The sequence below is a fragment of the Mya arenaria genome, chromosome 14, assembly GCF_026914265.1.
Source record: "Mya arenaria isolate MELC-2E11 chromosome 14, ASM2691426v1".
In the NCBI taxonomy this organism is placed as follows: domain Eukaryota; kingdom Metazoa; phylum Mollusca; class Bivalvia; order Myida; family Myidae; genus Mya; species Mya arenaria.
Window position 1 is genome coordinate 49,320,379 of NC_069135.1, and position 17,264 is coordinate 49,337,642.

Here is a 17,264-nt window from a genome sequence, read left to right on the forward strand (position 1 = left end):
GACCCACATGTACTAAGATTGCTGCTCTGGGACTGGCTGGGCCAGTTAAAGGTCAAGGGTCATTGTAGTAACTCAGAAATCATTGTAATAAATTAGTCAGTGCATGGTTGTCATTGGCAACATAAAGTGACCCACATGTCCTTGGATTGCTGCTCTTGGACTTGCTGGACCAGTTCAAGGTCAGAGGTCAATGTACCCCAGAGGTCATTGAAATACTAAGGTCAGTGATGGTTTTCATTGGCAAAACAGGATGACCCACATGTACTATGATTTTTTTTCTGCCCTGGGACTAGCTGGACCAGTCAAAGGTCAGGGGTCATTGTCATAACAGAAGAGGTCATTGTAATAAATCAATCAGTGCATGGTTTTCATTGGCAACAGAAGTTTGCTGCTTCAGGACTGGCTGGTTTAGCTCAAGGTCAGGGTTCAATGTCATCATGACCTAGAGTTAATGTTATTCAAAGGTTGGATCCATGGTAACAAGGTCAATTCAATTAAGATGTAAAGGTCATTGTTATGATGGTTTTTTTTTTGGTAACACAGTTCATTCACTATTATAACATACCTGTAAGAAATCACAGATATGTATAAATTCATAAGAATATTAAATAAATAAGGATGAACAATTTATTACCTTTTCAAAGAAAGAAAGTTGATTTATTATGATAGCCTTAGTAATATTTTCACCAATGGCATCAGTGTACAAAAACTTGTTATTAGTCATAACTCCAAATAGTATTCATGATATCCATATGACACTGTGTGTCACCATTGACAATATGCTAATGTATATGAACCCTGGGTTTTCTCATTTTTGAGTTTTGCCCCATACTTGACTGAAAAAGCTTCCACTCTCGTTGCTCTTGGTTAGCAAGTGGTTTTATATTTTCAGGAACCTGTACTAAGAGCACAAGATTTAAACTGTATTTTACACTACGTCACAGACCCAACAACTGGTCTGCAAAAACTGGAAAAGGTGAGACTCTAGCTTAGTGTCAATCAGATGCGAAGAACAGGTAATGTTTCAAAAAGGCCAAAATAAAAAAAGCCTAGTTTGAAAATGTTTTTTTTCTTTAATCCATGGTGCACATGTTGTCAATTTAACTCATTCAAGCAGTAAGAAATTATTATCAAAAAGATTTAAAAGGATATACATTTTCCGATTGTTTATTTTTGCTACTGTTTCTTTAAAGCAGGGGGCCTTTTTTATCTGCTTTCAAAATATGTTCAGAATATATCTGCTGGACTCCATGCCCTTTAAATAAGTTCAACTACATTGATATTGTCTGCTCTTTAACTTTAGCAATGATATTTTCTTACCTGATGTTTTCCAAACTTGGTGACAATGTTAAGAACAAAAATAAATACCTTACAGAAGATAGTTCCACGACTCAATGATTTCAAAATTTTCACATAAGTATCCAATCACATGGCCAACTCAGCAAGCAACATACATTTTTAGACATTTTTCTATTTAGAATACGTTATTGAACTGTACCCTTATTTCGAGGGCTTATCTCAAGTCTGAATCAAACTCAATATTAAAATAGGAATTATGTCCGTCTTTGCGGTGATCCCTCAATAGTTGAAGAATCAAATGTTGAACATTGTCTTTCAGGGCACAAAATTCACTATAGAATACTTAGTTAAAGTAATCTCCAAATTACGACCAATGAAAGAAGCAACGCTACTCAACATTTACGAGAAACTACTCTCCCATCTGACACACCAGTGGGTGGTTTACGATGACACCAGCGGGAGCTCCAGCTGGGCGGGATCGACGCGCGAAGTCATCGTGGAAAGCGAGAAAGAACACTGGAGCGATATGAAGGAAGATATTGCTGAGAAACTCTTCAATTTTTTTCATAATCTTCAGAGAGAAGTGGAAAGCAAACATAGAGTTAAGTCGGGAAATTTTAGTTGAAAATGGAGATGGAATTGGTCAGGTTCTCAGTCATGACAGCTAGAATTTAGGATGTACAAGTCCAAACTGGCATATCACTTAAGAAATTGAATTTCAAAATTTGAGTAAGATCTGCAAATGTTTTACCACTGCAGGGCTTGCCGGCCTGCGCTAATTTTGACCAGTGAGCTCTTCAGCAAAAGTTCTACATGGTGCAAGATTCATATTTTTCAGAATTAACTAGAAAGTGATGCAAAGACCTGTTGAATGCCTTTTCATGTATTTGTCATGGGTTTGGCAGTGAGGATGTTTAGTTTTTATCTAAGTCCATTTGATAGGCTTGCAACAAGGTGACAGTTGTGGTGTCTGAGATGGAGCTGTTTGAAACAGATTTTAGATTTAGATTGTGTGTATTTACCTGTGTTTCTTGCTAGTTTGCTGGTTATCTATTTTTTTGTTTGGCTAACTGCTCAAAATAAGAAATCAAGAATATATGTGTATGATGTTTATGACTGTGTTGAGGGATTTGGTATTGTTAAGTTCGTTACTGATTATCAGAATGTAGGTTTAACAGGAGTCTTGACAGTACCTTAGTAGGGGAGGAGGTCTCTGAGACAACAATAGACCTAAGTGGACAACAGTGAGTAGATCTCAGACAGTCACGATTTTTGCTTTGTTTTAAAAAATTAAATCAGGTACCTGTTGAAAAGCAATGACGTATTTTTGATGTACCATCTGTTCAGAAAAGGTACACTTTCGTCCTTTCGTCTAATTTTCTATCATTGTTGTGTATACATGTAACAAACAAGGGTTGTCAGAGGTCACAAAACTATCATAGGACATTGCTATAAAGAATGTTTGTTATGCTGAACAATCAATAGAAAGCTTCATAAAAATTTAATAGATATTGAACATATTTGTCTTAAATATTTTTGTTTGATGTTATTTTAAATAATCATCCGGGAAGTACCACTGTCAAACTAGTATTTCAACCAATTTGCACGCCTATTTTGGTACCTGGTACTTTTTAATGTTTCTTAATAAATGAAAAAGAAAAGAAAAAAGTTTGCTGTTCAGAAAACAAAATCAGATATCTCAACAGATTAGAAAGGTATCTTGAAAAAACTTAAAAAACTGTCTGAGATCATCCCCCCTCCCCCTCCCTCACCATGGTAACATCCCTTTGTGATATATGTTGTTATGCAAGGTACTTTTACCATAGATGTTCTCTGACCTTTGTCTTTATAGTATTATTGATCTAGGCTGTTTAAACCCTTGTCTTGAGTAATACTTGGTACTAATGCATTAAAAGATGCCACTTGATTTCATTTTTAGATTTTATCTGTTATAATTTATGTTCAAAATTCAAATGGAAAAAAGATTATTAATTACTCTTATCAGTCATGTCTTAAGCATAAATCTGAATCTATTTTTATTATGTATAATTTATGGTATTAACTATTTAGAGTTTCTGTTCTTTAATATTAACATATTATAATTGACAGAGAATTTTGCTCTTCCTGTTGTCAAAATCATTATGATTTTCTTTGTTGATTTTTTTCTTGTTTAACATTCTTAAGTGAGCACTTGTTATATTTACAAGTAGGTAGTTGTAGTTCAAGGACTAAATGGATTTACTTTGTGAAGATATGCAACTGTGTATTACCATTCTCATGCATCTGGTTTTCTTTTCTTTTTTGACAAAGACCCATGCCTGTCAAATTGGGATCTGTAAGTGTAGAACTACTAAGATTCAAAATATTAGAATGTTACATTTTCACACGAAATTTTTATACTTACCACCATTAGAGAAAGCAATTATCTTACATTTTGCATGAGAACTCTTCTAAAGCAGGTCTTAACAAGGCTACTGATGCCTCGTCTTGAACAGGCTTTGGATGCCTCTCTTGAACAGGCTACAGATGCCTTGTCTTAAACAGGCTACGGACGCCTCATCTTGATCAGACTACGGACGCCTCATCCTGAAAAGGCTACGGATGCCTCGTCTTGAACAGGCTACTGACGCCTCGTCTTGACCAGGCTACTGACACCTCGTCTTGGACAAGCTTCTGATGCCTTGTCTTGACCAGGCTGCTTGCGCTTCGTCTTGGTCAGGCTCTTGATGCCTCGTCTTGACCCGGCTGATGAATTCTCATTATGACATGTTAGACTGCTGATGCCTTGACATGACCACTGTGACTGCTGACGCTCTGTTTTAACCACTCTTCTCTTTGTGGGGGCATTGAAGAGTTCATTTGAAATAAAAACACTGCAATGATAGATAGAAAAACAATATTGAACTACCGGTATTCAAAGTTGATAAAAGAATGTATGGCCATCCTATAAACAAAAGCATCATTTATGCTCGATTTTTAGAATGGTGTGTTCTTGGTTGTAAGTAAATAGATTTTTCTTGATTCTAATACTTAAATTTTAAAACAAACGGTTAGACTGAAGGTTTATTTGAATTTACCTGTAATTTATTTTATGCGATCTACTGACATTCATTCAGTGTTTCACTGAATTTCCTGATCTTGCGAAAAAAATTTGTCTTTGGCTTAATAATAATAATATAATATAATAATAAGATTGCCCCAATGTGTTTATTATTGTCAATATTTTTTTTTAATAATTTAACTTATTTGCGATTCTATCCATTCAGAAATTCTATATTTAAGGTAGACAAATCATTACCCTTTACACATTTTGGATTGAAAATATAGATTAAATTAATTCAGGCTTTTATATGAACAGCAATTATAAAGCGTTTCAACTTGGTGTATGTTAAGGCTGCAATCTTACCGGTATGTCTTAAAACAACGGAGGAAATATTGCACTCAGAAAGTCATGATGTTTAAGGTAATGGAAGTGGTTTGCTTCCTTGTGTTTATATTTCTTGTCTTTGTACTATGCTGTAGATTGTTTTTATGTTTTTCAATTTTTTTTAAAGGGACCAGACACCTAGTAGGCACCATTTGCAAAAAAAAAAGAAAATTGTCAAACACTTACATAAAATTGATATTATTGTGTAAAACATATTGAATCTTACTTACTGATATATCACATCCATTATGACACATGCATCTTTCACAGTTTTGTGTATTTTTCTAATTCAAAATTGACGGTTTGTCTACACATGTATGTGTAAATCCCAGTTAATTTAAAAATAGCGTCAGTATATGTATCTGTACTAATAACTTGACTTTTACATGCTAAAAAGGCAGGCACACTATAAACTTTGAAACCATTATGTGCTATTTTAAAACAGGTAAACTCTATGGAGGCTATTCGTTGCCAAAAGTCCAGACGTATAATTCCCACAATGTGCTTCTTAATCGTACTAAATATCTCTTACATTTGTCAATGTAGACGTGCTATTTGTTGTTTCTATTTGTCAGTTGTTCCGTATTGATTTGTCATTTGTCATTATAGTAGTCAAAATGTATATTTGTCAGATCGACCCTGTATAAACTCACTAAAACATAGATGGTATAACTTGCCTTTAACAATATGATGATGTAATTTAGAAAGCCGAATCATGCATATGTAAAACTGCAATCCTACAGTCAACATTCGCATTCGTAAAATGAACATTTGCAGTCCAACAAGTCCAGGTTTACAAAAGTCAATTGACAAGTTCAGAATTACAAGGATAGACGATTTCGCCTATACCTTATATGGTAAATGTCACCGAAAGAAACGAAGGTGAATGGGCGGAGCTAACGAATCAGATTTTCTTTCGTTTATTTCCGTCGAATCAAGCAAGGGAGATAACATCTTCGCCTACCTCCTGTAAATTCCCGGTTGTAAGTCCGAGTACTCTCTCTTATTTCACAACAAAAACTAAAATTAACTTAATCTTTTATTTAATTTTGACGATCAATGTTCCTAAATGGGTTTTAAATCACCATATTATTTAGTCAATTGCAGTTGGGTGTATCTGAACTGGGCTCACGGACCCAGATTAATACTGCCACTGTCAGTTTTTTTTACTTATATACCCAAGCAGGCAAAAATTGTTCATTTATTTTATTTACAAGTGGACCATGGGCGGCTCGTTCAGTGTGTGTGTGGGGGGGGGTGGGGGGAGCTGTTGGGCCTGTGTCCCCCCGCCAGTTGGCCCGCAAGTAAACTTAAAGGTTATTTTTTTGTCAATATTTCTCAGAAAAAAAGTACTTAATTACGCCATAATGCACCAATTCGGACTAAAAATATTTGATATATTCTAGGGGGAGTACCCCTTAACCCAACTTCCCACATTTTAAACATATTAATGTCATGCCCACTCGAGGGATCATGTCCAAAAATTTGTGCCCTTAAGTAACGCCCCTCTAACGCAAGTCCTTGTTCAAAACCTGCTCCAGCAAACCCACGAAACTTTTGATGGACATCATAATGATATCCACCTAGTTTTGTCTGATGTTATACATTTACTATCTTAATAAGCATGTATGGTGTAAACGTGTAATTTCAATACATCATTGAAACAAAATATCCATGTGGATGGAAGAACAGCCCTCCAACCCACTTGTGTCCCCAAGTTATGAATTACGGGATCTGCCACTGTGAACCATAACAATCAAGTGGGGGATTTCAAGAACATGAAAAAATAGATATCATGAGTCTTAGATTAGAAAAACAAACGCGCGATTTTTCCCCTCCAAAAGGGCTAGGTCCGCTTCACCTTAATATAAATAAAGCCCTGACTGTTGAGTGTGGGTGGGGTATAAAAGCTAGCAGCAAGTAATAATTGTTTATTAGCAATAAATTGACTTCATCATTAAAATACTTTATTAATTACCTATAAAATAATATTCGTTACAGTATAATGTACGAGTTATATGAAGTTGTAATCTTAGTGTATTTTATCCATACATTTCCAGCTACCAGGTAAGAAACCTCTGGGGCATCTTAGTGAATAATTTCCACTTAATAAAAATTTAGATTTTTTTCTTCGTAAATTTTAAATTATCTAATATGACTTGCAATCTTAAACATTGCAAAAAGGCAAGAAAGTGTCATCTAATGGTTGAATTTAAAATAGTGTTTATAGTAATTTAAAGCTGCACTCTCACAGATTGACAGTTTTGACAACCTTTATTTTGTCCCAGACTCGGCTGATTTTGGCAGCAATGCTTTCTATACAAATAATAAGATTACTCACAATAAAAAAGATCTAAATTGTTTGGAAAACTGCCGACATTTTTCATTTTTAGCTCCACTGGCCGAAGGCCATGGAGCTTATGTCGTCACAGATTGTCCATCGTGAGTGCGTGCGTGCGTGCGTGCGTGCGTAAACTTTTACTTTAAACGACATCTCCTCTGAAACTGATAAGCGGATTTTGACAAAACTTCACAGGAATGTTCCTTTGGTGGTCCTTTACCAAAACTGCTCAAATGGTTCCGGTCCATTGCACAATATGGCCGCCAGAGCTAAAAATAGCAAAATCTTTAAACGACATCTCCTCTGAAACGGTTCGGCAGATTTTGATGAAACTTGACAGTAATGTTCCTTGGGTGGTCCTTTATTAAAATTGCTCAAATGGTTCTGGTCCATTGCACAATATGGCCGCCACAGCTAAAAATAGCAAAATCTTTAAACGACATCTCCTCTGAAACGGATAGGCAGATTTTGATGAAACTTGACAGAATTGTTCCTTGGGTGGTCCGTAACCAAAATTGCTCAAATGGTTCCGGTCCGCTGCACAACATGGCTGCCAGGGCAAAAAAATAGAAAAACCTTTAAAGAACATCTTCTCAGAAACCGATGATCAGATTTTGATGAAACTTAACAGAAATGTTCCTTGGATGGTCCTTTATCAAATTTGCTTCAATGGTTTCGGTCCACTGCACAAGATGGCCCCCAGAGGTAAAAATAGAAAAACCTTTAAACGACTTCTCCTCAGAAACCGATGATCGTATTGCAATGAAACTTGACAGAAATGTTACTTGGGTAGTCCTTAACCAAAATAGCCCAAACAGTTCTGGTCTGCTGCACAACATGGGCACCAGAGCTAAGAATAGAAAAAAAACGTTAAACTACATCTTCTCAGAAACCGATTATCAGATTTTGATGAAACTTTACATAAATGTTCATCGGGATGCCCTTTAACCAAAATTCCCCAAATGGTTCCGGTCAGCTGCACAACATGGCTGCGAGAGTTAAAAAATAAAAATAAACTTTATACGACTTGTCGTCGAAACCGATGACCTTTTTTCGATAAAACTTCACAGAAATGTTTGTTTGGTGCTCCTTTACTCAAATTGCCCAAATCATTTCGGTCCACTGCACAACATGGCAGCCAGAGCTATTAAAGTAAAAAATTTTTTTAAATAACTTCTCCTCAAAAATTGATGATTGTATTTCTATGAAACTTGACGAAAATGTTCGTTAGGTGGTCTTTGCTTGAACCTTTTGGCCAGTGGAGCACAGGCACTGATGTGCCTCTTGTTCTTAAAACGTTACTGTTGTATCACTTTTAGCCATAAAACATCAATTTGTGAACGTAAAACTGTATCTGATCTTTTATCAGCAGTCTTATACCATTGGTAACCAGACATTTACGCAAAAATTGGCTAATTCCAAAACAAAAAATAAAAATAGTTGTCAACACGGCCAATCTGTGAGGGTGCAGCTTTAAAAGAAAAATAAGACAATGGGACTTTTCATTTTTGAAGTATAATTTAATGCTAATGGCTTACATTTTGTTGTGTTTGAGTCAAGTATCATTTTGCATACATCTCATTTCATGTCATATGTGCGTATTAATTACTATTATATAGACAAAAACATGTTGTAATAGCATATATTATTTTATTCGACATGAAATAATTTATAATCCATCCTGTTTCCAAATCATAGTCCATAGTGTCATAATATAGATGATTCGTAATGTCCATAAAAAGGTTCGCAATGTCCATGGTCCAAAGTATCCATAATTGGTTTAAATAGAGCCGAGTGATAGCGGAAATTTCCGAAAGACGTAAGGAGGAGTTAAGACATGGTTAAGGCGGAGTTAAGACATGGTTAAGGCGGAGTTATCTATAAATTAAATTAAATTCATCTCATGTTCAACAGCGAATGAAAAGTTACCACCATACAATGTATTTTGTAGAACTACGAACTGAAATCTGTCTTCTACCCACCGCAATGTAAAACCCGGCATGTGACTTTCACAGAATGACGTGTGTTTTAACACACACAACTTTATAAACACGACTGAATCGTCTGATGAATAGATGCAACGAGAATAAAACTCCAATCGGTACAATGAAAAATGAAAATGTGCAGTGTAAAATGTAGACATAAACCGATGAGTTGGCGGTTGTAAAATGTAAATTGGTAAATCATCAATGTTACAAACCTAAAACACACACATACACGTCTGGACTTTTGGCAACGAATAGCCTCCATAAAACTCAGCTGAGACAGCAACATATATCATTTTAAGTATGTAAAATGATGTTTTATTGGCCTCGTACTAATTCATATTGACAGTTCTAGGCTTGTTTGGTGGAAATAATGTATTTGCTGATTTAGGGACCATCTGGTGTCAAGCCCCTTTAATATATTTTATATACTCTTGATTCCATCATAAAGCAAATTTAAAACTTCAAATTTCGCAAAGAGGAAGTTCTATGGTGTATATTTAAGCCATCAATATCTCAATAGTTATTTTACCATATTGGAGAGTGTTTACTTCTATGCATTAACTCCCATATCAGAACAAGTAGGCGGAGCTTAAACATGCAATACCTAGCATGTGGATAAATAACAAGGCTATTCATTAATACACATGCTAGTATTTGGAAGTTGTATTAGACAACATGATACAAAACAGTTAATACACCATAAACCCTCGTCATTGAAAACCCTGGTAAGTGAAATTATACAACTCACACTTTGTGCTTCTGTATAATTTCTATAACTTAGGCTGGGGACTCTGTTAAAAACACAAAAATGGACATTTTGATATAAAAGAATCTACAGCATATATTGGTTCCATTATTTAATGCATTACACCATGTTTGTCAGTTTTAAACACTGAAATTAAAATCTAAATCAAACTTAAAATGATAGTTGCATGATAAGTTGATTGTAGATATTTCCTCATGTTATTTTGTTGTATTCAGGTACCGTTATACATACTTGTAAATGCCAAAACACAAAAATGGACATTTTTTTTATTTAAAATATTTGACATAATTAATTTCATTATTACAGAATGGTTGCCAGTTTTACAAGCTGAAATTCAAATGAAAAATAAATCAAACATAAAATGATAGTTGATATTGTATTTTGACTGTTGAAATTTTCTTATGTTATTATGTTGTATTGTTTTAACGTTATACATACTGCAAATGCCAATCATGACTGTTTTCCTTATATACTGTTATGATTACAAGGTCATGATTGTATTTGTTCTGTAGTCAAAAATTGTTCTATAGTCTTAAAATTATAAATGTAATGCTTTTGGATAAATTTTGTGTAATTTTCACTTCTGTAGTGTTATGAATTTGGTTCTCAAGTTGCTTTATAAAAGTTGCGTAACTTTTACTATGCCTATGAGGTAATGACACAATCTTTCTCAGCAATGTCCCTATTTACACCAGCTAAATTGATATTTTTCTTAAATTTTAGCATTGAAGAAACAGAAAAGTTCCAGATTTTCGGTGTAAGATCTACATTTATTTCATTCCTAATCACAGGTCATATTTTCACTTGGGTCTGCTCCACGTGTGGATTACAAGTAAAACTTATCTTCATATGCAGTGTATGGTTAGTGTTTACATATCAAAACAACTCACTTTTTTTATGAATCGTCGCAGTCATTTCATCGTAATCAAAAATAGCATTTAGTTAAGTATAGTACTGTTCCATATGATTTTTTCAGTTTTATTCGAAAATTCTTACTTTTATCCAAAGACAAAAAATAAAGAGGTTGTCAAAACGATCACTCTGGGAGAGTGCAGCTTTAAAACAAAGGAAAACTATATTTTATGTTCCAGGCATTTAATAAGTGCAGAGTCATACTGTTACAATTGGTTGTTAGCTTATCTGTGTGTCAAAGAAAAAAGTCAAGGTATTGTGATAGCCTTCAAGTGTCATTGCCCTCATTGGCCACATCAGAGCATTGGCATCCAAACACTGGACTGTGGTCATGACTCAAAAACGGTGCAAGACACTTAGTACACATGTTACCAATGACGCTACACACCTGTGTAGCGAAGCTTTATAATAATTATTGACTGAAAAAACGAACAGACAAACTTTGGCCATCACTTCCTTGGCCTGTATTACTAGCCCTGAGTCTGAGGCAAGGTCTGAATTTGAGACTTAAAGACTCAGAAATGTGATATTTTAAATGTTTAAAAATATCTTAAATATTACTTTGATTTTGCTAAATAACGAGTGTTTCATTGTAAAACAGGTTATTTTCCACAGATATATAAATTTTATCATTCTAATTGGTGTAAGAGCAGTTTAACAACAAAATTAAAATTTGCAGTTTTAAGTCTAGGATCTCAAACTCAGTTTAAAGATGTTTTTAAATATGGGCCCAGTGATCCTTTAACTTTCAACAATGTTTTTGATGAAAATCGTTGATCAGACAAGTGTATGATATTATGTTGGGACCAATTTAGGCTTTTGAACGCGACATCTACATCTGGTTATTTACATCTACTGGCCATGTTTTCTCAAAATATCTTTTTCAGTCATACTACTTTATTTAAGCCTGATTTATAAACCAAAACATAGTTTAACTTGATTTCATTCAAATAATTTCCTTAAAATGGATATTTCATAATTTATAACAAATCGAAATAATGAGCTAGCTTGATCCTGTTAAAAGGGACATGAGATTGGTTGAGAAATTGGGGCCAGCATATTTTTCACATTAACTGTTAGTTGTGAAATGAATTTTGTTAACTATGATAGTATGTACTATGTGTGATATTGATTCTTTTTCAATGCATATCATGCTTGTTTTGTTTGAACATTGCAATAAGCCACCATTATTGATTGATCCAGTTATGTTGTCGGATTTTAAAATAAATTATTTGAATTTAACAGCTTCAGTTCATGGCATGTGTGAGTTGTAATTATTGAATGGAAAATAAATTGATTACTTGGCCACATTACAAAAATGATTCATTTGTTTAATGAGTATGTGGTCTTGTAAAACTCAAGTACAATTAACAGATATATCTAAAACCTAGCCATAATAAGCCAAAATATAATGGATATTGCCATATGACCTTGAGTGTAACCTTTACAATTGACCTACATACTTATTTGACCTACATACATAAGTATTGCAAGCGACAGGCCTTCTTGACAGGCCTTCTTTTCATCGGGAGCATTTGTGCAAAGTTATTTCAAAATTCCCCAATAAATGACAAAGTTACAGCCAGGACAAGCCATATTACAAGAAAGTTTGGCCACTAACCCTTTTTCTCATGTTCAATATATGTTCCAAGCCATTCTTAAATCCTCCAATACATGGCCAAATTACATTTCGAACGCACCAAACTATTAGTATTTTGAGCAATGACCATTGAGAGCGAACTTGACCTTTGACCTACATACATGGGTGATATCATTTAAAATTGGTATATAGTTAGATCATGTAGATTTTATTTTGAGTTGGGAGGAACAAGGTAAAGAATATTGCTTTTTTAAATGCTCTATATGAAAAACTACAGAAACAAGCATAGTAATCGTAAGTTTAATCATAAACCCCGTTTAATGGCACAGCGTCAACGCCAAAGACATAGAACACAATAACAAACAATCACACACCAGAATAGAACTAGAATATAAGTATCTTCCATGGCCGAGAGTGCAAGATAGGTTCATCCCAACCTGAGCGTAGGGTGTTTTGCGGAAACGAGGTTTACCGAGCTTTTTCTCCCATATCAGCTAATCAAAATAAAGTAAAAATGTATTTTTTTCGCTGGACTCTTAAGTATGTAGTGAAAATAAATGCGTATGGATATGTAATAATTCGAAGGCGATGGATATGCGCGCAGTGATTCAAATTGTTTTAATAGTAAAATTGTCCTTTAAATAGTTCTGAGGTGAATGCAGCATTATTTCTTGAATGGAGCGTGAAACCTTTTATGGTGTCATTTGAAGCGAGAAATAAATAATAAGGAATCTAAATATTGCCAAAAGAAAAGGTTTCCATGATACTGCAGACGACGGTCTTCAACATGGGAGGTAATTGTGTGATGAAAATAAAAAGGAGCTCCATACGGGTACTTGTTTTATCTCTGCCCGTGGGCAAGATAAGAATTTCTAGCATGGTCAAATTTTTGGATCTACTTACCTGAGGTGGGACAAAGAGTTTTCCAGCACGAATGCATTCATCGGAAATGCCTATCCGGTGTGCTAGAATATAAGTATCTTCCATGGCCGAGAGTGTAAGATAGGTTAATTCCGACCCGAGCGTAGGGTGTTTTGCGGAAACGAGGTTTACCGAGTTTCTGCAAAACACCCTGCGCGAGTGTCGGGATGAACCTATCTTACACGAGCGGCTATGGTAGATGCTTTTTCTCCCACCTCAGTTGAACAAAATTAAGTAAAAATGTATTATTTTTGCTGGGACTCTTGTGCTTAGTGAAAATAATTGCGTACGGATATGCAATAATTCGTGGTTGTCATGGACATTCGCGCAGTGATTCAGAGTAAGTAAATGGTCTGATCGGTCTTTAAATAGTTCTAAGACGAGTGAAGCATTATTTCTTGAAAGGTGCGTGAAAATTGTTTTCTGGTGTCATTTGAAGCGAGAAATAATTAACTCGCGTTCTAAATATTGCCACCAGACAAGGTTTCCATGATGCGCTACAGACGACCGTCTTCAACAAGGGAGGTAATTACAATGTGGTGACCATTAAAAGAAGTTCCATACGGGCATTTTATCTTCACCCGTGGGCGAGATAAGAATTTACAGCATGGTTAAATTAATGGATCTACTTATCTGAGGTGGGAGAAAGAGTTTTCTAGAACACCGGATAGGCATTTCCGGTGAATTCGGCCGTGCTGGAAAAACACCGTTATTCAAGGGAAACTGCGACATAGACCCTAAAAAGTTTATAAATAACAAAGCATATCAGTCGTTGATTGATAGTTAAAACTATACATATTATTTTTTTTAGGATATTAACGATATTAATTTATTCATAGAATAAAAGTATTCCCATAAACAACTGTTGCAGTGAAATATAAAAAAAAAACACGCTTCGGTTATCCATTGTTTGGAATTTATACGGAATATATTTAACATTATTATATTTACAAACTAATGTTTACTAGTATTTGAAAACAAACATTACAATTTGAAATGTAATACTGAGTCAATCATCTTCTGAAATAAATTGGGTCATCAAATGTCTAAGACGATCTGCAGCAGTCAGGTATTTTGTGTGCCATATTGCAGTTATGATGTAGCATTGTAGTTAAAGACAAATCGCAGAGTTTATCATAAAAAGAAATTACATTAGACCTCACAATGTGTAAAGCAAATTTTATCATGGACTTTGTGCATCATGCGATATGTCTTTCATGTTTATGAAGCCTTTAGAGTATCATGGTTTAGTGCTTTGTAGCGACCTTGAGAGTATCATGGTTTAGTGCTTTGTAGCGACCTTGAGAGTATCATGGTTTAGTGCTTTGAAGCGGCCTTGAGAGTTCCATGGTTTTCGATGTGTAGCAGTTTTGAGAGTATCATGATTAAGGGTAATCTAGCGGCCATGAGAGTATCATGGTTTAGTGTTGTGTAGCGGCATTGCGAGTAACATGGTTAAGTGCTGTGTAGCGGTATTGCGAGTATCATGGTTTAGTGCTGTGTAGCGGCATTGCGAGTATCATGGTTTAGTGTTGTGTAGCGGCATTGCGAGTATCATGGTTTAGTGCTGTGTAGTGGCATTGCGAGTATCATGGTTTAGTGTTGTGTAGCGACATTGCGAGTATCATGGTTTAGTGGTGTGTAGCGGCATTGCGAGTATCATGGTTTAGTGGTGTGTAGCGGCAATGCGAGTATCATGGTTTAGTGTTGTGTAGCGGCATTGCGAGTATCATGGTTTAGTGGTGTGTAGCGGCATTGCGAGTATCATGGTTTAGTGGTGTGTAGCGGCTTTGCGAGTATCATGGTTTAGTGGTGTATAGCGGCATTGCGAGTATCATGGTTTAGTGGTGTGTAGCGGCATTGCGAGTATCATGGTTTAGTGGTGTGTAGCGGCATTGCGAGTATCATGGTTTAGTGGTGTGTAGCGGCATTGCGAGTATCATGGTTTAGTGGTGTGTAGCGGCATTGCGAGTATTATGGTTTAGTGGTGTGTAGCGGCATTGCGAGTATCATGGTGTAGTGTTGTATAGCGGCATTGCAAGTATCATGGTTAAGTGGTGTGTAGCGGCATTGCAAGTATCATGGTTTAGTGGTGTGTAGCGGCATTGCAAGTATCATGGTTGAGTGCTGTGTAGCGGTCTTGCAAGTATCATGGTTTGGTGCTGTGTAGCGGCATTGCGAGTATCATTGTTTGGTGGTGTGTAGCGGCATTGCGAGTATCGTTGTTTAGTGGTGTGTAGCGGCATTGAGAGTATCGTTGTTTAGTGTTGTGTAGCGGCCTTGTGAGTATCATGGTTTAGTGTTGTGTAGCGGCCTTGCGAGTATCATGGTTTGGTGTTGTGTAGCGGCCTTGCGAGTATCATGGTTTGGTGGTGTGTAGCGGCATTGAGAGTATCATGGTTTAGTGGTGTGTAGCGGCATTAAGAGTATCATGGTTGAGTGCTGTGTAGCGGCATTACGAGTATCATGGTTTGGTGCTGTGTAGCGGCATTGCGAGAATCATGGTTTGGTGTTGTGTAGCGGCATTGCGAGTATCATGATTTAGTGCTGTGAAGCGGCATTGCGAGTACCATGGCTTGGTGTTGTGTAGCGGCATTGCGAGTATCATTGTTTAGTGGTGTGTAGCGGCATTGAGAGTATCATTGTTTAGTGGTGTGTAGCGGCATTGAGAGTATCATGGTTTAGTGGTGTGTAGCGGCATTGAGAGTATCATTGTTTAGTGGTGTGTAGCGGCATTGAGAGAATCATGGTTTAGTGGTGTGTAACGGCATTGAGAGTATCATTGTTTAGTATTGTGTAGCGGCATTGAGAGTATCATGGTTTAGTGGTGTGTAGCGGCATTGAGAGTATCATTGTTTAGTGGTGTGTAGCGGCATTGAGAGTATCATTGTTTAGTGGTGTGTAGCGGCATTGCGAGTATCATGGTTTAGTGGTGTGTAGCGGCATTGAGAGTATCATGGTTTAGTGGTGTGTAGCGGCATTGCGAGTATCATGGTTTAGTGGTGTGTAGCGGCATTGCGAGTATCATGGTTTAGTGGTGTGTAGCGGCATTGAGAGTATCATGGTTTAGTGGTGTGTAGCGGCATTGCGAGTATCATGGTTTAGTGGTGTGTAGCGGCATTGAGAGTATCATGGTTTAGTGTTGTGTAGCGGCATTGCGAGTATCATGGTTTAGTGGTGTGTAGCGGCATTGAGAGTATCATGGTTTAGTGTTGTGTAGCGGCATTGCGAGTATCATGGTTTAGTGGTGTGTAGCGGCATTGAGAGTATCATTGTTTAGTGGTGTTTAGCGGCATTGCGAGTATCATGGTTTAGTGTTGTGTAGTGGCATTGTGAGTATCATGGTTTAGTGGTGTGTAGCGGCATTGAGAGTATCATGGTTCAGTGGTGTGTAGCGGCATTGCGAGTATCATGGTTTAGTGGTGTGTAGCGGCATTGAGAGTATCATGGTTTAGTGGTGTGTAGCGGCATTGCGAGTATCATTGTTTAGTGGTGTGTAGCGGCATTGAGAGTATCATGGTTTAGTGGTGTGTAGCGGCATTGAGAGTATCATGGTTTAGTGTTGTTAAGCGGCATTGAGAATACCATTGTTCAGTGGTGTGTAGCGGCATTGCGAGTATCATGGTTTAGTGTTGTGTAGCGGCATTGCGAGTATCATGGTTTAGTGGTGTGTAGCGGCATTGAGAGTATCATTGTTTAGTGTTGTGTAGCGGCATTGAGAGTATCATGGTTTAGTGGTGTGTAGCGGCATTGCGAGTATCATGGTTTAGTGTTGTGTAGCGGCATTGCGAGTATCATGGTTTAGTGTTGTGTAGCGGCATTGAGAGTATCATGGTTTAGTGTTGTGTAGCGGCATTGCGAGTATCATGGTTTAGTGTTGTGTAGCGGCATTGAGAGTATCATGGTTTAGTGTTGTGTAGCGGCATTGCGAGTATCATGGTTTAGTGTTGTGTAGCGGCATTGAGAGTATCATGGTTTAGTGGTGTGTAGCGGCATTGCGAGTATCATTG

At 36.5% G+C, this 17,264-nt stretch overlaps 1 protein-coding gene across 5 annotated transcripts in view; it reads left to right on the forward strand.

Moving 5' to 3' along the window:
- Positions 1–11,975, forward strand: part of LOC128218012 (protein tyrosine phosphatase domain-containing protein 1-like) — a 37,632-nt gene extending 25,657 nt beyond the window's left edge. For all 5 annotated transcript variants that reach the window (XM_052925508.1, XM_052925512.1, XM_052925510.1 and 2 more), the window contains 2 exons: positions 893–976; positions 1,619–11,975. In XM_052925508.1, the coding sequence (XP_052781468.1) occupies positions 893–976; positions 1,619–1,924 (390 nt within the window). In that variant the 3' untranslated portion in view covers positions 1,925–11,975. The remainder of the gene's footprint in view (positions 1–892; positions 977–1,618) is intronic.
- The last annotated feature ends 5,289 nt before the right edge of the window (positions 11,976–17,264 follow it).